The 22651-nt window shown below is 41.1% G+C and overlaps 2 protein-coding genes across 2 annotated transcripts; one reads left to right on the top strand and one right to left on the bottom strand.

Moving 5' to 3' along the window:
* Positions 1-539: 539 nt before the first annotated feature.
* LOC121654116 (septin-5-like) lies at positions 540-5504 on the top strand. Its single transcript, XM_042008043.1, has 12 exons — positions 540-623; positions 1804-2178; positions 2812-2908; positions 3175-3261; positions 3366-3489; positions 3660-3794; positions 3911-4028; positions 4184-4285; positions 4364-4460; positions 4626-4776; positions 4927-5029; positions 5115-5504. The coding sequence occupies exons 2-12, from the start codon at positions 1855-1857 to the stop codon at positions 5184-5186; spliced, it is 1410 nt and encodes a 469-aa protein (XP_041863977.1). The 5' UTR covers positions 540-623; positions 1804-1854; the 3' UTR covers positions 5187-5504.
* A 283-nt stretch (positions 5505-5787) lies between these two features.
* Positions 5788-17904, bottom strand: mntb (MAX network transcriptional repressor b). Its single transcript, XM_042008042.1, has 6 exons — positions 17571-17904; positions 14099-14684; positions 13962-14003; positions 13562-13673; positions 9388-9580; positions 5788-9263 (listed from the first exon to the last, which is right to left on the bottom strand). The coding sequence occupies exons 1-6, from the start codon at positions 17644-17646 to the stop codon at positions 8446-8448; spliced, it is 1827 nt and encodes a 608-aa protein (XP_041863976.1). The 5' UTR covers positions 17647-17904; the 3' UTR covers positions 5788-8445.
* Positions 17905-22651: the final 4747 nt, after the last annotated feature.

A 22651-nucleotide genomic window follows, 5' to 3' on the forward strand; every position in this document is an offset into this window, starting at 1 on the left:
TTAGTCTAGAAAACTGGCGTTTTTGTTTGTTTTTGCTCGTGCACCTTGCCCATAGCAAAAACCGTCCCTGATGCTGCCAGCTGAATAAATGTGGAGTTTTTACAATTTTAATCTGATTCCTTTGGGTGGTGAGGCCTGACAGCCATAAAACTCACCGCACGCCAAAATGGCATTACTACATCTGTCAGGCTGTTTCTGATGATGACCGAGATTAGACATAAAGAAAAAGTGACTTGTGCCCATTTTTGTTCCTCGGTAGAAATGATAGTTTACACCATATTCACATTAAGCTGGAGTAATTTAAAATCTGTAGAGTACAAGGGTGAATGCTGACCAAACACTTTCCCATTGTTCTAAAGAGTCAGCTATTAGCAGGTATTTTTTACCAAGAAAATCTAAATTAAAAATGTAAATTTTATTATTATTATTATTATTATTATTATTATTATTATTATTAAACACATCAGAGCCTTAACTATTTGAACACAGACTAGGGCGCACACATGCGCGCGCGCACGGTGAGTGCGTCATATGTCGCAACTCTGATCCGGGGACAGTTTGGAAAGCAGGTGGCAATATGGAGCACATGTCCTCTCCGGTCAGATTCCGCACCAACAAAAAAGGTACGTCTGTAAACACTGAACCTTTAGATTTGTGTTTAAATCTCTCCTCATGAACAGTTTTTGCAACAACCTGTAACATTCCTGCAGACTGGTTCCTGTATCTTGCGTGTATCCAGGTTATCTTTGTACCCATTGTTGCCGTATTTTTCTTCTTTCATTTCCCCAAGTTTTAAATAAAGAAATCTCCGTATTTTCGTGATTTTTTTAAGTCTAACATATTAAATTTGCACTTGCAATTGTGTCTTTCTTTTGTTTATTACTTGTTTTGTTTAAGAGCAAACTTTACATGGTTTTTCTCACATTATTGTGTACTGTCTTCTCTACACAAACAAGCTGCAACTTTATCAGAAAAGCAGGTAGGACATGTTTGTATAATCTTCTGTAATTGTAGTGTTTGCAACAGTATTTGTGTGTGTTTAAGAGTTAAATCTTCAACCCCCCACCCTGTTAGAGCATTAGAAGCTGGATTAAGCCTCCTGCAGAGCTTTCTGGGTAATAAGAGCTGACAGGTAGAGGGATGCCAGATGAACCCTGATCAGGCAAGCAGCAGGGAACGCTGCACTAGACTGTAATGTTATGTATATTTCCTGGAAAGTATGTCTGTTTGCTTCTCCTTGCTGATCAGCAAATAGTGTTGCTATCAGGAGGATGCTATGATATGAGATTGAAATAAAAGAGACCACACAAAAACCTGTAGTTCCAAGGGATTCTAATCAGATAATCCTTTAAGGCATTGTTAGTTTGTATGTAAACTTGACTCTAAGGGTATTCTACAAATTTTGTTTGGAGCCTTAATGACCTGAATGATGCTGGATCATCACTGCAAAAAAAAGTATAAAATGCTGCTTGTTGCTGGGTTTGACATTTTTGTTACTCACCAGACTCTATCTTTGTTTTTTAACTGATTGCAAACTTAAAAATAGTAAACAGAGTTGCTAAATATACCACATCAGTTTTGGTGTATTTGTTTGCAGAACTTCATATGATAACAATAGAAATTAATAAAAAAAAGCAAGCAGGCTTACATCTCCTATTACAGTCTGCTATTTAATTCCTGCACCTTGATTTTCTAGACTAATCTATACTTTAAAAACGCTGTCTCTATAGTTGTGAATAGAAATGAGTTATATTTAAAGACTTTTGATCATCCATTAAAAAACCATGTGTCAATGTGTCCTAGCTCTCAAGTCTGTCCATAGAAGATCAGGAGAACATACAGTTTCCTTACGCCATGAGGGATTTGCCTCCAGTCTCTAATTCTGCTGAGAATCTCCAAACACCAGATCAGCTTGAGGCAGAGGGAACTCAGACAGCAACCAATGGGAGGCTGCCTAGTTTTCCTGGGTCTCCCTCTCTGCCCCATCCCATTCCCTGCCTCCCAGCCGGCTCCCCGAAAATCCCTCCCAGAGCAAATCGTGCAGGACTGGACTTGCAGTTTCAACCTCTGCCACTGAGGAGTCAGCTTGTCTCCCAAGTGTCTCTGGACTCTCCCCTCAGCCCAGCCTCACGACCACGAAGCCCCTGGGGACGCTTTGACCCTTATGACTCTCCAGAGGTGTGTTTTTGTTAACGTGTATAATGTCTCCTTATGACATTTGTACACCATGAGTCTAAACTTATTACCATGAGTCACGACTAGTGTGGTCAAACACTGCATAAATGTTTTGAGTGGTTAGATTATATTAAGTAAGGTGCATTGTTTAAACAGAGGTTTTAACCACGTTGCTTAGGCCAATAAAGTGCAGCTTTGCCAAGACAGTGGACTTATTCCTTCCTCCTTATTCACCCAGTCTGCCACCTGACCTCTTTGGCTCAGAAGCAGCAGGTCAGAGCCAAGGATGCTGTGCAGGGTAACTAATACATGTTAGTTTGATGGTAATACGGAATCCTGGGTTATCTAAAATTACCAACGGTATTCCTTTTAATACCTCCATTAAAAATTTGGCTGTGTAGCCTTTGACCAAATGAAGGAAGTTGTGCAAGCTAAGCAGAGAATATATAATGTAGATCAAGATGATAAAGGTCTAATTTTGATGAGTCCAGATTGGGCCAAAGTGATCATTGTTGTTATTGACCACCATTCTGTTTACTAAAGAGTGTAAATAAGGTAGTTCCCACATTTTGGGCTCAGATGTCTGACAGCTACAGCACTGTGCTTGCTGTATATTTATGTTGTGTTTGTGTGCAGGATCAGGATAAGGAGTATGTGGGATTTGCCACATTACCAAACCAAGTTCACAGAAAGACGGTAAAGAAAGGTTTCACGTTTACGCTCATGGTGGCAGGTGAGTCCCCTTTATGTCTGCTCACTGGGATAGTTTTAAGGTGTAATACTACCAAGGCTGTTGCAGGAACTCCTTGTAGCTTCTTTCCTTTTAGAAGAGTTATATGCCAAAGATGACATACATTACTGTGTTGTCAACCACAATAAAAACCATGCGTGACAGATTGTTTTTCATTTTTGGTAAAAGTTTTGCAACTTTTATTTGTTTAAAAGAATTGTTTCAGGGAATACATGGCTAACAGATCGATTAAATATCTTACTTTTTAGGAGAGTCTGGCCTCGGTAAGTCCACCCTAATCAACAGTTTGTTCCTCACCGACCTCTCCAAAGACAGAAAAGTTCCAAATGCAGAAGGTGAGTGTACTTGTACAGACATCATCTGTTATTGTTCTTGTTCACATTTACACACTATTACTTTGCTGCCTGTGTAGTGACTTTATACATGCATGTGTCCGCAGAACGGATCGGTCAAACTGTCGACATTGTCAAACACATTGTCAGCATTGAGGAAAAAGGAATCAAACTTAGGCTCTCCATCGTAGACACACCGGGGTTTGGAGATGCTGTCAACAACACAGAGAGGTGCGGTCATCAGCATCCTGCTAATTCAATCCAGTCTAACTCATTCCAGACACTGTTCCTTGGCTTCAAGATCATAAAAACAGACATGACTCGTGGCATCCAAGTAGCTCCCATTATAAACTTTTCTACCAAGATTGTTGTTTTAATCAGACATTTTGTGTTTGCATCAGCTGGAGGCACATAGAAGACTACATCGACCAGCAATTTGAGCAGTATTTCAGGGATGAGAGTGGGTTAAACAGAAAGAACATTCAGGACAACAGAGTCCACTGCCTCCTCTACTTTATTTCTCCGTTTGGCCATGGGTACGTAAAAAACAAGTTCACCTCTGCACATGATATAACACTTGCAGCAGGCTCAGCTGAAATTTATGCAATAAATTTTGGGCTTATATCGGTAAGTATGTGCTTTCTCCTGCTAGTCTTCGACCTCTGGATGTGAAATGTATGAAGGCCTTGCATGAAAAAGTCAACATAATTCCTTTACTGGCCAAAGCTGACAGCCTGACCCAAGCTGAGGTCTGCAGAAAGAAGATGAAGGTACAAGAGTGCAAACAGAAACCATCACTCAAGCTGTTACAGTTCATCATGAGGGGGTTGATTGATCAAAACAACAATTATGAATCCCACATTTCTCGCCTCTCTGCTAGGTTTCTCCATCTCTCCTCAACAAACATAATTTTAATGTGTTCCAGATCAGAGAGGAGATCAAGCTGTTCGGCATAAACATCTACCAGTTTCCAGAGTGTGATTCAGATGAGGACGAAGAGTTCAAGACACAGGAGCAGATTCTCAAGGTATGACCTTTGTTAACTGGTCATGGTTTAAATGTGCTGTCAACACTGGGAGTTTAACATTTCAACTTCTCTCTGCAGGACACCATCCCATTTGCTGTAATTGGGAGTAACATACAGGTGGAGAGTAAAGGTCGCAAATTCAGGGGTCGTTCCTATCCCTGGGGTGTTGTAGAAGGTACCGCACACAAGCACATTACTGTGTTTTCTGTTTCTGTTTTTACTCAAGATTTGGCAAGTGTCACCAAATGAATAGTTTTGGTTCATTTAAACTTTGTTTTAGCAACTTGATTTTGTAAAAACGTCCTGCATTGCTCTTTATTGTGCTCACTTGAATGGACAGTGGAGAATCCGATCCATTCAGACTTCCTGCTGCTGAGGAACATGCTGGTGAGGACACATATGCAGGATCTAAAGGACGTGACACGAGAGACGCATTATGAAAACTACAGGGCCGAGTGCATCCAGAGCATGGTGCAGGAGAAGAACCGCAGGTGGGTGGAGCCAGTATGTACAAACAAAAACTGAATGAAAAAGAAATCCGTACAGGACACCGATGAATACCTTCTCCTGTGTGGAGATGGACATTCAAACAGCTTGTGTTCTGACCTGCATGTATATTATTTGTGAAATTTTTATCTCAGTTTGCATGAAAGGTATCGAGAGGGGAGCGTGGGAGATTTTCCTCTACCGCTTGCAACCGCTGATAGTGAGAAGGAGAGACAGATTTTTGAGAAAGAAGAAGAGGTGTGCATCTTCCTGTCCCACTTGGTCTTCCCTCATTCACTTTACAGAGGTAATTAATGCTCCATTGTTTATCCCCTGCCTCTAGCTGAGGAAGATGCAGGAGGTGCTGGAGAGGATTCAAGAGCAGATGCAACACAGCCAGAGAGGCGGCTGCTGATTCTCCCAAAATTTCCAATGGCAGAGCAGATGAACAAGGAACAAAGGAAGCCCTGACATAACTGAAAGCAAACCAGCCATGTTGAGATTGGCCTGTTTTGGAGAAAATAGAACTTGTAGAAGATGTACAAGGGCATTTTAATGCAGAGAAGGGTGCCAACTTCAAGTAATTGGCAAACTCCCATCCCTGTTTTCCAGTGTGCAAGCAGGATAAGCATGTTCAAGCTGTAAACGGTTGTCTTGATCTAGTGTTAAAAAGCATTGAAAATGATGTTGGCACACAGATGAACTGATTCAGATGTTCAGGAATTCCTACATCCAAAGAATCACTTCCTTTAACAAGATTTACCTGAATATTGTGTCTCTGTGCTGATTTATTAGTAACTTTCATGATTTAACACTGCCATGTGTAGAGGTCAATGTAGTGAAGTTGGGTTTTAAACATGTAAGTGAACGTTATTTTTACAGCTTTGTTACTCGTGTGTTAAGTTGCAGTTTGTTTTGTAAGGACAATAAATTTTAAAGACGTTAAAAACCAAATTTCTGCAACATGACTGTTTTTTTTAGTTGTATTGGAAACACCATAACACAGGAGCAGGATGTGTTGTAAATGTAATAAGATTTATTAAGAATCTTTATTATTCCATCAGCATAATTCATCATTAATATGTTTTATCTATTATTGTCATTGTTATCTTAAACAGTGGACAGTTAGATCTAAAAGGCAGCCCAAAGTGTACAGGCGATATATAACTTAAAACTTTCTCCATAGGGAAAACATGTTTTTATATTCATATATAATATCAATGTAGCATGAGGTCCAAGATTCTGCCCACGTTTTACAGTATTGTACATGGTCCCAAAAATAAAATTAAAACAATTTTCTTTTCTTAAAGGAATAAAACTGAAACCTACATGCAAAACAAAACAAAAGCATTAAAGATGCATACACTCATATGCTGAAACATGCATACAGTCACAGATTTACAAACTTTCATACATACAAATATTACAAAACTCAAATTTAATATTAGACATTATGTTATCAAGAAAAGAGCAACTGCCTTTTTTTTTTTTTTTTTTTACTTTTCCCACTCGTCTCGGTCCAACTAACAAAATGAAAAACTTGAAAACATAAAAAACAACAAGGACAGTGAGTCTGTTTCTTCCATTCACTCAGTGTGTACATGTTTTACCAGAGTTGTCACAGTGTTCGGGGAAACTGAGTATAGGCACACACAATAGCATCCAAACAGGCTCATACCGTAAATCACCTCTGTGTAAAAAAATAACCTGCTAATAGCCATAGCCACGCGCACACACTCCATCATGCACAGGGCAAACTATAACCAAAAAACAGCCATGCTACAAGTACAATAGGATTAACTATAGTACAGAATATATAAAACATGTACAGACATGACATAGAAACAGCAAGGGAGGTAAAGAGCTGACACATCGACTACATACACCGATTAGAGATGTGACACGTATAGGCTGGCAAGAAGGTTGAATGTATGTGCAAATGACATGCACACAAAACAGGTGCGAGCATCACAACACATTCCCCATTTTGATTTAGAAAAAAAAAGAGATTTGTTTTTTGTTTTTGTTTTTTTTTTGGAAATCACATCCAAGTTACTTTTAACTATCTTTTACTAATACTAATGATCTAAACTTTGCTTTGTTTTGCTTTATGCAAACATTTCAAAACCTTAAAGTGAAAGACAGGATCTTATATAGACAGACAAGAATATTAATCATAACTCAAAGCTTTCACCGTCTTCCATAACATGATCACTGCATGTAACGTAAGCAAACTTCAAATCAAAGGGGGGTATGTGATGTACCCCAGGTGTTGTGTGTATCAGTGTGAGATGTGGGGGTGAAGCAGCAGGGGGAGCTGTTGTATTAGATGGAAAAAATAAACCTATCATGTCCTTCTGTGGGCTGAGGGAGCGTTGTCATGAGCACAAAAGGAAACTCGTCACTGTGTGTTGGAAAGATTTATGCAGATTCTAGTTTAGCCTGATGCATCAGAGTTCGATATGCATGAAAACACTGCTGAGTTTTGGAATGATTAAGCAAGAGGGCTTGTTACAAACTCTGCCTCCAGAGCCAGTCATTGCAAACAAGTTATAACTTATATGCTCAAATGACCCACAGGCGTAACACAACTTTACATCTTCTTATGGTAACAAATGTACCAAAAAGCCTTTAAAATGTCCTGTATTCTTTAAAGAAATACACAGAGGAGCGTTTCACTTTGGGACTAGTGACCACATCAAAGCTGGAGTGCAGTCTTTCTACATTTAATTGCACCAATTACTTTAAAAGTTATGGAAAAATCATAATTTTGCTATTCTTTCTTTATCAATTTAAGTGCAGTTTATTTCATGATTTTCTCCTTGTTTTGTTTTTTTTTTTTTCTTAGTGGTTTCAAAACTTAATCTTACAGATGCTACTGTAGATCAAGCAAACCATACACATGTCCTAATAACCATCAGATGCAAACGGCAGAACAGATACCACATATTCTACTTTTTTGGTTTGTTTGCTCTTCTGAACTTCAGGCTGGAACTGTTATATTAAAATCCAACACACTTACTTAATTTGTAATATTTTAAAATATAATAATATACTAAATGTATTAATTTTCTTACAGTCACAGCAAAGGGGGGAAAATCTGCAAAATAAAATCAGGATCTTTCCATTTGCTCTAAAGTAGTGGATTGTGATCAACTTCACTCATGATCATAGTGCGTGATGTGCTTGGAGCACACCACTAAGCTCTCTCTCCTCCTGCTGCTCTTGAAAACATCAGTGACGTTTTCCCACCACAACGTCCCATTTGACCCCGTGAATGCACTGGTGTAATTCTATCACTGCAGCAACAGCCAAACAGCTCTCTCATCTGTCTCCCTATACGAGTGAATACATGGTTAAGGTAACTCTTTGATGCCTGAGTGTGAACTGAGCTTATTGTGTTAGTTCTGGTTGCAGAGGAAGGAAAGAAGGAAGGAAGAAAGGTCAAACAGAGTTCCTGTCTTTGCGGTGGAGGCGAATGTCACAGTTTCATTGTGACAACAGCCTGGCCCAGTGAGTCTGCTTTAATGTTCTTGTTCACAATCTAAGAGCTGTGAATAAAATATCCCACAAGATATTCATCGCAATACATCCAAAAACTGCTGTTGTTTTCGTCCGTCACTGATTCTCTGCTTTTGATTACTGACAGAAGTCTTAAAAATCTTTTTTTTTTTTTAAGCCAGTTTGAGTGTGCTGACAGGGAAAGTTGGAACCGTAACCATAGTGACGGGGTTGAGGACAGCAGCCTGTCCAACCAGCTGGGGGTGTGGGGCCAGCACTGTTGTGGGTTTTCCTAGCGACTGGCTTCCCTGGCTCATTACAGACGCATTGTTCACCTGGGCTCCGTTAGTGTTAGCTTGAGGATTAGCCTGTACATGTGGGAGGGTGTGGTGGGTGAAGGTGTGAGTGATGTGGCCCACCATGGTGGGCTGGGGCACAGACACACCCTGGGAGTAAAGAGTTGGGAGATGGGATGTCAGGGGACCTCCGAGGTGAGCCACCGGGTGGACGGTGATGTGTCCGATGGGCTGGGTGGCTATTTGCTGGTGAGTGGCAGTGACAGGGGTAGCCGAAGCTGCTGTGATCGGTTGAGGTGTAGAGGAGGTGGGGCCAGGTGAGGGGGCGATATGCGTTAGGTGTTTGTGATTGGCTGGAAGGGTGTGATTGACAGCTTGGATAACTGAAGGGTGGGAAACGGCAGCGTGAGCGATGACAGTGGGCTGCACCTGTACTGCTGGGGGTTGAATAGGATGTGGCGGAGGGGGCTGACCAGGGGCTGGAGCAGGGGCAATGGCTTGAGGTGGAGGAGGACCAGAAGGAGCGGGAGTGGTGAGGACTCCAGAAAGAGGCAGAGTGGCATGCTGGATTGACAAGTGAGAGGTGAGGAGGGGCTGAGCTTGTAAGATGGGAGGTGCTGGTTTGGGGAGGGACGGGAGAGCAGGAGGAGCAGGAGCGTCTTCATCAATGTCCTGCTCATAATTTTCTTCTCCTTCTGTAGAATAGGAAGGAAAGTGTTAGTCCTCACAACACAAAAGGGCCGCGTCGCTGTGCTTATCAATGTTTCTGTAAATATTTTCCATTTAAAAAAAAAAAAACCTCTGAAAATCCTCCTTTACCTGAAGCGGTGGATGTGGAAGCCTGGTCATCCTCTGGCTGGATGGTCTGCCGGAGGACTCTGTCGATCTCCATGATGTCCATGCACTGGCAAAGCTCGTTCTTTAGCTCTGCCAACCGCTGCTGCGTCGCAATCTTCTCTCTGGCTAAACGCTCCATCTCATGCTCAAACTCCTTTTCCTTACGCTTCAGAGTCTTCCAGGGGACACATGGACAGAAAAGTACATGTAAACACAGTGAAACTAACATCTCAAAGACCATCATCAGGTCTAATTGGTGCTAATTCATTCTGAGATGTAAAACTTCCTGCATCAGTTTTCATTGAAGTGTGTTCAGATGACACAAAGGAAGAGTTGAAGGTTTTTTGTAACTGCTAACAGCAGAGTAGCAAAGCAAAGAGAAGGTCAGACGGGAACTTCCCTGTTTTTTCCTCATGTAAATAATCCAAATAATAAACCAAACAAACACCTCACCCATGCTATACTGGTTTCATGCACCAGCAGCCGCATGGTTTTTGCGCAAATTTAGGAATATTCACTCTAATTTCAAGGGTGATGTCAGCCTAAGGACCTCCTTTTTCTTGGAAATGTAATTTGCCTCTTAGGGAAAAAAGTTCCTGTTGTGCATTATTACCACCAAACAAATTTAATACTAATAAAAGAATAAAGTATGACGTCCCGATTATTTACTGTTGTGTGGTTAGTCAGTTACATAATTTTTTTACCATTAAATGAGGGGAAAAAAGACAAAAAAAACCCACAAAGAAAACTTTAAAAGACAGAAAAAAAGATTTAGAAGGAGAACTTTTCCAGCCTCAACACACCACTCTGTGACCCAGTTTTTGTTTGTGTCAGCTGACGCATGAACACCAAACTGCACAAGAAGCTAAGGACATTAACTCAGATTACTAAAGAGGGAAAGAAGGAAAGAAGGAAAAACTGTGGGTAAAGGAGGGTAGAATATAGAAAGCTAAAAAAAAGGGGGTAAGAAATTGCACTGGTAAACAGAAACCTTCCATGTCTTGTTTTGTATTTTTTTTTTCCTGTGTAGCTAGCTAATTTTATTAAAGTACAGGAAACTGAATACCCAGTGAAGTAGCAGTTTAAAAAAAACAGCTGGTGCAATCAAAAAGGGGAAAATAAGGCAGGAAATACAAGAGAGGAGATGGAAAATCAGCATATGGGGACACACAATCCTACTACAGGTTACTCACTTCAGTGAGCAAAGCTGTTTACTCAGCCGGCACGTGACGGGACTCACACGCGAGCCCACTTTCCTCCCTGCTCTGTCCAAATCCACCAGACTCTTTTGCAAACTGCAACCAATCCAGACCTGGTGAACGCCATCGCTCAACTGCTCAGCAGCTCTCATCCATCACCCTCTCCTTCATACCTCAACTCAAGCAGCCTCCTCCCATAACTGCACTGACAATTTTAGGGGTTACGAGTGAGAACGACTTTACTTCCATTACAACTAATCACTTCCAGCCACCCGAAAACATAAGATCCTCTAACATTTACAAAAGCAATGACTACATGAGTCAGAAAAACTTAAAAGTAAAATAATAGTTTTGTATAAATGACCACTTATTGTCACTAGAAAAATCCATCTTCCTTCATGCTTTCATATCCATGTAAATACATGACAACATGACAAAGTATAACATTTTTGGTCTACCTACAGTAACATAATAGTCTTTGAAGCACAATGATTTTCTAGCTCGAGTTTCCCACAAAAGAACTACAGCTGCTTCTAGAGTGCACATGTGCATCCATGAGCATCAGTCCGGGATCTTCCTATGCAAACCCAGGCACCATTAGTCCTGCAGTAAATTACCAAGGAAACAGCTGCCACCCATAGCGGTTTCCTTGGCAACCTCATATGTGAGGATCTGGCTGCTTGAGTAGTAATTTGTAAAATAAATAAATAAATAAAGCATAAGGAGCCATCGAACTGTTTAAAGCAGAGGGACACAAACAAGAAATTATGTGACTGGACATATGCCAGTTGTTGGCTTTGGATCACTCCAAGTGTCCTCTTCCTTCTCTACTATTCCATCCCACACTCCCTCCCTTCCTACTCCTTCATTCATCGCCCCCCTGAACACCCACCCCACTTTCATCCTCCTCCTCCCTGCCATCTATGGTTCTTTTATCCTTCCTCTTCAAGCATGTCCTCAATAATAAATTAAAGGTGAAAATCTAGTGTAATTTACTCTGACAGGTATCCTTGCCTTAATCACATCTGATATGAAGTATGAGGACAAAGCTGTCAAAAATTGTGTAACGCTGGTAATTCCAATAGGAAGGCGGGATGAAAATAGCTAAATTACTCACAGCTTCCAGTAGCGCTCCCATCATCTACAAAAGCACACAAAAGCAAAAGAATAACCAGAATTTGGTTGGTTTAGCCTTTCATCACATAAATACAAGGGACTGACTAACTACAGTGCCCTGGCAACCTGCTGCCTGTTACCATGGTTACCAAGTGTTCCAAAGAGGACAGACATGGGGGTGACATGAGACTAACAGATTTGGAAAAATAATTGATATAACTGTTGCAGATCTGTACCCATTCTACTGTTATAATCGTGAAAACACTGCTGCATCACCGCCCCCCCCTTCCTCCCTCCCTCTCTCTCACTAAAACCGAAAAGTGTGCAGCAGATCAGAGTGGGTGAGCTACACTGACGTCATCAGGCTTGCTGTAGCCATGTGCTCAGATCTCACATGGCTCAGAGCAACTGGGGTTTGCAGGCTTACATAAAGTGAGGCGCCAAGAGAGACGGAAGAGGAAAAAAAAAAAAAAAAACAAGGCAGGTGTGTTTATGTCCATGCTGGTTATGATTGAAGTTGTCAAGCATCTGTTGCCAATCTAATCAACAAGCTGTTCCTTTTAAAGAAAAACCTGGGTAAGCTACCTGAGAAAGTCAGATAGCAGGATACTGTGGCATCAGAGAGATAAAAAATAGCTTTGGTTATGACCACATGTACAATGTTCTATATATCAATGTGTTTCATGCTTCCTGTAAAGTCTGCATCCTAAATAAGATTAAAACCAGGATGCTTTTGTGCATGTTAACACTAATGACTGAGCCTTTTGATTGATTCAGAGACATTTTAAAACAATGAAACAATACCTTTGGTTTGACGTAATTCAGCAGTTGACTATCTTTGTTATGATGCTGGAAAATTTTAACCTTATCACCCAACTTGTCTGCAAAATTGTGTGGGCTGCACAAATACAGCAAGCAACAATATGCTGGTCTACAAGAGCTGCAACTACAGATTGCTCTACTGCCCACTGGTGTCCTGCTGTGGCAAAAATTGTATTAACATATATCATACAAGATAATGAAAAGCAACAAGTCCTTACATTTTTTCTTTTTTAGCAAAAACTATTTCAGCACTATTAGCTGCTGGCTCATGAGCTGCTGTAATTTATAGTCGAGGGTAGTGAATGACCCTTCTTCTGTTTTTTTTATTGTTAACCTTTAATGAATTGTTATATCCTGTCAAATATAGACTCAAATCTTTCCGTAATCTGCTCTGAAATGCTTGCTACTCCCCACGATGTCAATGTCAGTCCTGTTTTGAACAAATTCTTCCAACTCATGGCCTAATTTAGATCTTTCTACTGACTTTCCATTGCGTATTACATTGAACTCAAAATATCACAGTTCCAAAAAAAAAAAACCAAAAAAAAAAAACCTACTACATCAACTCTAGCTCCAGGCTGGAATCCAAAGTAAATGTACACTGAAAACTCACCTCTTCAGACTTTAAAGACCCCTCCTGCAGAGTACACTACATAAAACTAATGCGGTCCTTATTTATACTCAATAGCTGAACCAACAAGCTAGTTTTCTGTTTTACTTCAGGCACTAGAGGAATACTACGGAAGACAACTAAAAAAACTGTCCTGAGTGTATTATAAAAAATAGTGCAGGTTCAGAAAAACATTAGGATGAATTCATCACTATTTGTGGGAATGCAAAATCATCATCGCGACATACTAACCAACACTTACGTTCGGTGACAAACGTAACAGGTTTTGTGTGTCAATTATACTCAACAATGGTCCATTCGACGCCCAGAACACGACCAATTAATTTGGGCCATGAAAAAGGGAACAACAAGAGCATGGTAAAAAAAAAAAAAAAAAAAACCTGTTTACCTGTATGTAACGCAGTGCGCTGCGCAGTACGCTGAGGTTGGAGGTTTTCTTCTCATCAACATTCGGAACGTTCTTCTTCAAAGTCTCAAAACACTCTTTGAGATGTGCTCGTCTGAAGAGTTACAGATTTAAAAAGTCACTCTTTTGATATCTTTGCCCTTGGCAGACTTTAAATAATAAGATAACCATCATGGTGTTATTCACAGAAAATAAATCTCATTACACCACGTTTATCTGAAGTGGCTTTCACTGGATCTTTAATAGTTGAGGAAATGCCGTGAACTTTGGGCTTATAAGACGTTCATAACAAGCTCCTTAAATACAAAGATATGCTATTCATATGGTGGTCAAGCTTATTTACTGGCGCAACAATACGAACCATTATATTAGTCTGACTCACCTGTTCTTTTCCAGTTTATTATGCACCTCTCTGGTCCCCGCACTGGAAAAACAAGATAAATGATAAAATGCAACTATTAACAAATCCAAACCTATATGATTTGTAAAACACGCACACACACAGACATAAAAACTGACCCTCCTGGCCTCCTCTTCCCTTCCATCCCCCTCATGTCCTCTATCGTCACTCCATTAGGTCGTGGCTGAGATGTGGGTGGAGCTTGAAGGGGAACCAGTGCATGATGAGAGCCGGAGCCGTTAGTGTTGATGGAGGCTGGGTACTGAATCGGAACCTGAGCCTGTGATAGGCTGGGTTTTACATCGATCAGGTGCTGAGCAGGTTCTACTTTTATCTGGGAGGGGCACAACAGGTGATGAGATGCCGGCTGCTGCGGCTTTGGAGGGGAGGAAGCGTTCTCTTTTTTGACTGGTGGGGAACTGTTGAGCGGCGTTGCCGCCGCAGCAATCGGCGTTGTAAGAGGAAGGGGTGGGACAGAGGGTGTTGCAGTGACAACTGGGACCATTGGGATGACAGCAATGGGGACTTGAGGAGGTGGGAGAGAGGGTGGCGGAGGGGCAGGAGGGTGATGGGGATGCTGAGTGAGAGAGTCATCACCCCAAACAATATGGTTGGCTCTAACAGGCTGAGGTGAGGTCACAATTTCTACACGTCTTGACTCAGTCTCCCTATTGATGAGCTCCTTCTCTTTACACTGCTCCTCATCTGCAGAAGGGAAAAAAGGAAAAAAGGATCAGTGACAGTATTACTGGACAACCTGGGCTCTATTCAGATTTTGGATAATTACAGACTGACTACTTAAGTAACTGACTATGAATTATTATTATTATTATTATTATTATTATTATTATTATTATTATTATTATGTCATAACACTGATGAATGCAAAAAATGCTCTGTACCCTATTTGGGTTACTGATTTCTAATTCATTAACAACACCAAACAACTGACCTAAACTTCTAGGTATTCTTTGCAGATTCACTACAGTGTCACTTTGTTCCTGCAACAAACATCTTAAGGTTTGTGTACAAAAAATTACAAAGAATGATGTCACCAAAAAAAAAACCAAAAACAAAAAAGCAGAAAAACAGAAAAACTGGAGAGAAAAATAACCACACATCATGTCTGCATCTATTTCCTGACAATAGAGAACACCCCTCATTCTGTCCTGTGATTGGACCATTCCAATACTGAGCATGCTTCTAGCCCTGGGCAACATTAGGAAGTCTGAGCTTCTTCAGAGGATGGTTGTGAAGCTGGGTCAACTACAGTTGGCACCATAACAACATATAAATGAAGCACCATTGTGCTGCAGTCAAAGGCAAAAAGAAAAATCCAAAGAGTACATTTAAAAAGAACTCTATGCAGAAGCACAAGTGCAAACTCACACACACACATTATATAAGTGGGTATTTACAGCACACCCTAGTATACAGACTAAAAGTAATGTGGAAAGCCCTCAGTTTCCATGGAAACAGCAACACTGGAAACAGAAGATCCCAGGGATTCCTCAAACCTGTGTAATGCCAACATGCAATCCAGTCATTTCCAAAAAAAAAAAAACAGAAACATAATATACAAAGATGCCTGGCCGGGCACTGAGCAACACTTTTGTTTCTTGTCTACTTGAAGCTGCAAAACCCTGATGGAGCAATCTAACTCACACTCTGGGTTATAAGTTCACCCCTGAGAATATCTGTACAGTTAAAAACTATTGTTTTGATTACATTCACAACAAAACTAACCCATTACAGTGTTGGTACTTTTTTCCATTTATGGGAATCGTTAACAATCCAAATTAAGACTAATAGCTGCTTCACTGATTCAGATTTTCTTCTGAATCTTCTGACCTCAGATGAGCATCATACTTGTACATAGTTCTGTAAAACTGAAATAATAGATAGAAACAGAGAAAATACTGGTACCAATTATTACAATTGCCTGACTGTCCCATTTTTCAAGATGAAAATTGTCTTTTTGTGGCTCCAGATTGGTGCGAGAACTTATAGGCTATAAATGACTACTAAATGTTTGAACTGAAGACAGCTGAAGAGTAACATTGAGCTGTGTGTGAGCTAACTGCTGACAAAAAAAATGGTCAGTTCATCAAGAAAACGGCCATCTTTTGCAGCCTTCATATCAGTGTTACTGATATGTACACACTTTACCTAGTAAAATAGCTGTAAAAAGGTGTGCTTTAACTATTTTTTACATGATTCAGATTTTTAAATTTAATCTATAAGCAAAACTGGATCATCTACTGATTGCTGTTTTGTAATTAAATGATCCATAGAAAAATTTAACTATTCTAAAAAAAAAATAATGTCAGCTTAAACTTGTATTTCAAATCGTTTATCTAGTAGTAAAATCCACACGCAGGCACACACACATTAAGCTCACGTAAATTACATAACTTCTGCATTGAGGGGGGGTAAGTGGGGAGCTGCCCTACTTACCCCCCTTCCTGTCTCTCTGACCCGCCACTGTCAGTCCAGTCGACTGAATGGGAAGGGCGGGGAAGACGGAGTATGCGCGTGTTTGTGAGCATTAACGTAGTTGTGTATCTACGGGTAGGGAAGCTGGGGTTAGTGTGCACGTGGTCACTGTGGGCGGATCCTAGCACGCGGTAGGGTAAGTATGCAGGAGTGTGTGTGGGGTGGGGGCGCTGACACGTCATCAGAGGGGAGAAACACAAAAAGCTACCCCCTCCCCACCGCCCTCGCCCTCTCTCATCCCGTCTGTGATCATTTGGTCGATCGACAACATATCGGTTTCAAATGCAAAGCTGAAGCGCGCGGACAGATATTTAAAAGTTGACACACACAAATTAGACTGACTGAGCGCGTGAGGCCCCGCCCCAGTGCGTGTGTGTCATAAGATAGCTGAGCAATGTCAGGGTATTATGTAAAGAGCAGCCTCTGCTCGCCACCGCCCTGCCGGCGCTCGACGGACAAAACAAACTGGGGCAAATCAATTTAAAGAAGCCCATACATTAGAAATATATGCAAACTCGGAAGTACAACAACACTGTTTCATCAGCTCTTCTATCGCACGTTTGAAAGTATTTGGTCACATAATTTTATGTGCCGCATGCATTAAATGCACATATACGTTTAGGTTGTACATAAGAATGATATGATAAGTGCACCACCATTACAAGCAGGAACTCCTCTGCTATGTCTCCATTACACACATGCGCGCGCGTACGGTGAGTCACCAGTGTTGAAACTGTGACACACACACACACACACACACAGACTGAGAAACACACATACACGGCACGCAAACCACGAGCGCGCAAAGTAGTTCAGGAAAACAACTCTGTTCGTTTAGGGTAGTGTTTATGAGTGTTAGCGAAGCACTCGGGGATCAGTGATGGTCTGCAGTGAATCTTCTTTTGCTTGGAATCCAGCGCAATAAATAAAAAGCACAAACACAATCGTTCACCATAGGCGGGCCGGTTAAAAAGGCAAGCCCCGCAGTTGGTAGTAACGGGAGTCAGTTCCTCAAAAGGCAGGCACAGACACAGCACACTGTTATTTGAAGTCGTCTATGTTCAGCACGTTGCAGCAATCTGCTGTTCAACTTACCGCGTTTGATCTGCTGTTGCTGCTGGGCTTGCCATTCCAGGTATCTGGCTGCCTCCAAAAGTGTATCGATACTCATTGCGCGTAAACCCTCACGACAGGGGACCCGGTGGCCCGGGACGGAAAGAGGAAAAAGGCAGGAGGGGTAGGCAGTGTCTCTGTACTAAGCGCTGCGTGCACGGTTCACAGCTGAGCGTCCGGGCCTTTCACCCCTTTGCCTTTCCCGAAAGCAGACGAATAATTTTTAATCCGGCTGAACAGAAAGTAGATCCTCGCATACGTAAAAAATTGGATCGCAACAAGATGGCGATGCGAGCACGGGAATACACACAACAAGGCGAGTCGTGTTCTCGTTAAGACCCGCCCATCCCGGATTCCTGCCCCGCCCTATTACTACGGCAACAAGCAAAACCCGGAGACCGCATTCCTCACTATTCCTTCGCTCTGCTAGTCACTCGGCCAGTTTGCCCACCTGACGTCTTAGTTTTAGCATTACAGGAAAACTACAACTGTCTAACTGCTTTAGGAACACAAGTCTGTCCGCATAATAGCGTTTATCAGTGGGATTCCGCCAGTAAGAGGTTCCGCTGACGTCAGCGATCCTTCGTGTTTTCGTTCCTGCCGCTGACCTGCAGCGCATGAAGACCGATCAGGCGCCATACAGCCAATCAGCGCTCAGGACAACAAGGCATGGTGCTGGTCCACATGGGCACCCGCCCGGCCCGAGCGCGACTCATTTGCATGGCGAGAGCGTGACTGGCCACCCTGCTGTCTCGGGATCAGACCTGTCAGTCAAACACAGAGGGCGTGGCTAACTAGTGTAAGAGGGTGCAGACTGAGAATAAGCAGCTGACCACAATGTACTGTGATATTACTTTCAGGCGGATGTGCACGGTTTCATTTAGCCCAATGTAAACGTCAAAAACACTTAAACAAAAAAAGCTTAAATCAGTCAAAATTCACTAAGCTGAATAAGTCTAGTCAGTGATGTCCTGTCCTCCCAACCTTAACATTATATGTATATATATATATATAGATGTATGTGTGTGTGTGTATATATATATATATACACACACACACATACAGACAGACAGATATGCCTCTTTCCAATTTTTTTCCACTCCTTTAAGGTGTTACCTGTGTCAGATAGTATACTGTATGTCTGCTAAATTACATGTGAATGTGTGGTATGTGAGGGGACAGCAATAATTCTTGCAACCTGTCACAGGAAAAAAAATTGTAATACATTGTGTATGTTATAGTAATATGTTTGTCTATATATTGTACATTGGCTATATGGAGTATACATGGCTGCATGGTAACAGTCTTTGATTGGAGACCACTCAGTCGTATGTATCAACAACATCACAGGGTCTGACAGTATGAGCCAATCGCAGCATTTCAGAAGCACATTAGAGCTGCCTTTACTGTGCCATGTGCCTTTCTTTCACATATAAACCCAGTAACACCATTATTATACTAATAAAACACAAATAGGATTGTTGGATTTGTATAGGGGGAAAAAAGTAAAAGATGACTAGAAACCAATAAACCGTGAGGGGCCAACAATCATTTTGCAGCAGGCTGAGATGACACCTTGATCCTATAGGCAGAAATACAGGAGGAAGCGAACAGAGATGCAACACATGGTAAGCACATGAGCTGCATGGGAAAAAAAAGCTAGGCAGTATGTCTATACAGAAAAGAAGGAGGAAAAAAGAGGAGAAGAGATGGCTTGGAGAGACAGTGAAGGTGGGAGGGATGTGAGAAAGGGAAGGGCTGACCCAGTTAGAAGTGCTGCATCACTTGTGGATCTCTAGACCAGAGGGGGCAATGCAACACAGATTTTATTGAGATAAATAAAACAGCACATGGAAGTCACAGGAGGGGGGAAATAGAAGAGATAGCATTTTATATGCTGATTTTGCAGAAACAAACAGTTCAGTTACACAAAACAATCATTAAGAATCAAAACAGTTCTGCCTAAAAAATATTTGGGCATTGACCCTCCCCACCCAGGAGTTATCCAGTCATACTGTGAAGCAGCATAAAATCAGCTTTTGTGCATTTGGTTAAATTAGGGCAGGTAATAAACGCAAATAACACCAAAGAATTCATCCTACTGCTTTTTGCTTCTGTTACAACATCAAAAAACACTACTGATCCAATTCATTGTAAGGTTATACATGTCCATAGCATTACAAAATTGACAGATGATGTACGCTTTGGAACAAGAGCCTTTCTACACATTCACTATACACTTTTCCTGATTGATCTTTCTTCTGTTCGTAGATAGCTGTTCCAGAGCTGATCTAAGTTTCTTTGACCAACTCTAATCTGATCTCTTTTCTTAAGGATAATGGTTTCCACCATGTGGCGAACACAATGAAATTGATCTTATGAAGTCTTCTCTTTATGGTATATTTGGAAAAAGACACATCCACCTCACAGATGGTGTTTTTTACTTAACTGGTTGATGCGAAGGGCTTTATACAATGGAAAATATTTTGCAATCATACCTTGTATGAACATCAGACCCTTATAGGTTGCATAGCTTACCAAAGTGCTAATTTGGCCACTCATTTTTCACGCAATATGTTTTGTTTATGCAGACTCACAGCAACCTGTGCCACTTGCTATTGGAGCTCATTTAATCACCTGTGTGTTCATGGTTCAAAGTAACAGCATCCAATTGTAAACATCATACTTGGAAGCATCTCAAGGCCTCTTACCTGCTTTACTGAAGAAGGAAGAGGTCTGGTAAGCATCTTTTGAGTCAGCCTTCTTTTGGCAAGTGAAAGAGGGTTTTACATATCAAAGCTGTAATTTATAAACCCTTACAATAGTATGAAATTATAACGGAAGCCTATACTTCAGCAACAGATAGATTATACAATTGCATATTTTGGCAAAACAACTAACTGACAAAAACTGTGCCAGTGCTAGTACATATCAAGGCCTAAATGTATTTTCTAACCCCAAACCTAATTTTAGAATAACTTATATCTACAAACCAAATCCTAAACAATCCTTACTATGACTTTGTCATAATAATTGACTAAGTCAATTAAGTGTCAGTAGTTTTAAAGATATTCTATCAGTTAATAGTGATATAGTGACATCACCTGTATCAGGGCTATTCAACTCAGTCCCACAAGAGCCACAGTCCTGCAGGTTTTCATGTTTCCCTCCTCCACCTGACTCAAAAATTTAATGAGTCAGGTGTGTTGGAGCAGGGAAACACCGCAAACCTACAAGACTCCAGCCCTCATGGAACCAAGTTTTATAGCCCTGACCCTATATGTTGAGAACACTTGTTTTTCTTAATGTTGCAATTTTTTTGTAGAATAAAAACAAATTCACATTTCAACTTTGCTGCTTCTTCTCTTCAGCTTTCTTTATGTCATGCCTTTTCTTTCTTTTTTTTTTTTTTTACAAAGAAGGGAGTTTCAAGTTCCTGAATAGATTCTAATTTATTCTCCATGGCAGCCATGTGACCACTGCCTGCTTGTTTATAGTACAGGGAAGGAGCTGGTTATTGTCCCTGCAGGGATCATGGACCTCTCCATAAATTGTGCCACTAGAGTGTGCCATATCCTGGAATATTACTGCTCCTAACCTCTTGTTCTCCTCAGGATTTGCAGGGATTACAACCCAAGTCACGTCAACTGTAGAGACTTCTGTAGCAGTACTGGATGACGCACATATCCACAAATCAAGGCAACTCCAGTTGTTTGCCACAGTCTGCACATGGGATACTAGCACCTAACTGCACAAGTCAGTACAGAAAAACCAGCATCCCATAAGTCCTCAGCCCTGAAAGAAGGGATCATTTTTACATCAGACAGGTCTGCTGTAAACACAGACCTTGAAACCTCTTACCATATCTCTAATCACGTCAGCTTATTCAGATCAGTGCTGGTTTATAATGCTTTACAGCTTCTTTCACTTTTTATCTTGGCCATCATCACAGTCAAGGCGTGTTGGAGATGGGGAGATAAATGGGTGACCCAGAAACTATCTAAATGGAAAAGTGAATTTTTTCTTCTCTATTCTGTTTATAAGAAAGCATGCATAGGGGCATGAGAGGTGGTGGGGCAATGTAGGCCAATGTTTCTACTCCAGTGCCTCTGTTAAGATGCAGGAGTTTCAGACTGAGGAGGGTTTAGTTTTTCTTTCATTAAGTCCCAAGAAGCTATATCTCACTTCTTTTTGCTCTTTGTATCTTGCTTGCCAAAGTCAGTCCATTGTACTGCATTCCTATGGCCATTACCTTGTTACTACGTGAACTTTGTACCATAACTGCATTCTGCTTTAAAGTCTGCATTAGCCTCAAGCTTTTTTCTACCACTACCAGGCTTACAGGACAGAGCATGGTGTGGTGGTTGCTCATGCCATCTTGGTAACTGTTGCCAGGATACCATAGAGCAAAGAGAGAGGGGAAAAAAGTGCTGTGTGGGTGTGTGAGCAGGTGTGTGTGTGTGAGCACAAAATGGGGCTGGGGTACCGTACATAATTGATAGGAGGGTCTGAACTGTACTCACTGCCTTGTGAAATCTGCCTCTCCAGAAGCCTTGCAGTTCAAATAAGTGAGATGTACCTGAGGAATACATGTCAGGAGAGATTTAACCATACTTCAAACTTTATAATAACCATCTTTTAGTCTTAGTACAAAATCCTCTGGATATCCAATCAGAACTCTACCCAACATTGATTTATTCCATCTGTCTTTATTACAAACAGCAGTAAGGTACATTTGTTTCTACCATTGCAAAGATGGTGAGGTCAGAATACAACCTGAGACGGCAGTGTGACTGAGTCTGGCATTTATACATTAATAATAGCAACTGTCTAGAAGTTTTTGTGACCCATTTTTCTCTTAAAGCTATCCTCTTGTAAAGTAGTTGCCAGACTGATTTTAAAATGAAAACATAGTTTTACATGCCATCACTAGTCTCCAGGTCCCAACATGATTTTTCTTCTCAATGCCAAAATCTTGAGTTCCCAGCTACAGCACCCTCTTCAAGGTAACAAAGGAAATTCTGGTATTCAGAATAAATAACATGCATCACACAAAGTTTGAA

Source organism: Melanotaenia boesemani, chromosome 15 (genome assembly GCF_017639745.1).
Source record: "Melanotaenia boesemani isolate fMelBoe1 chromosome 15, fMelBoe1.pri, whole genome shotgun sequence".
NCBI classification, from domain to species: domain Eukaryota; kingdom Metazoa; phylum Chordata; class Actinopteri; order Atheriniformes; family Melanotaeniidae; genus Melanotaenia; species Melanotaenia boesemani.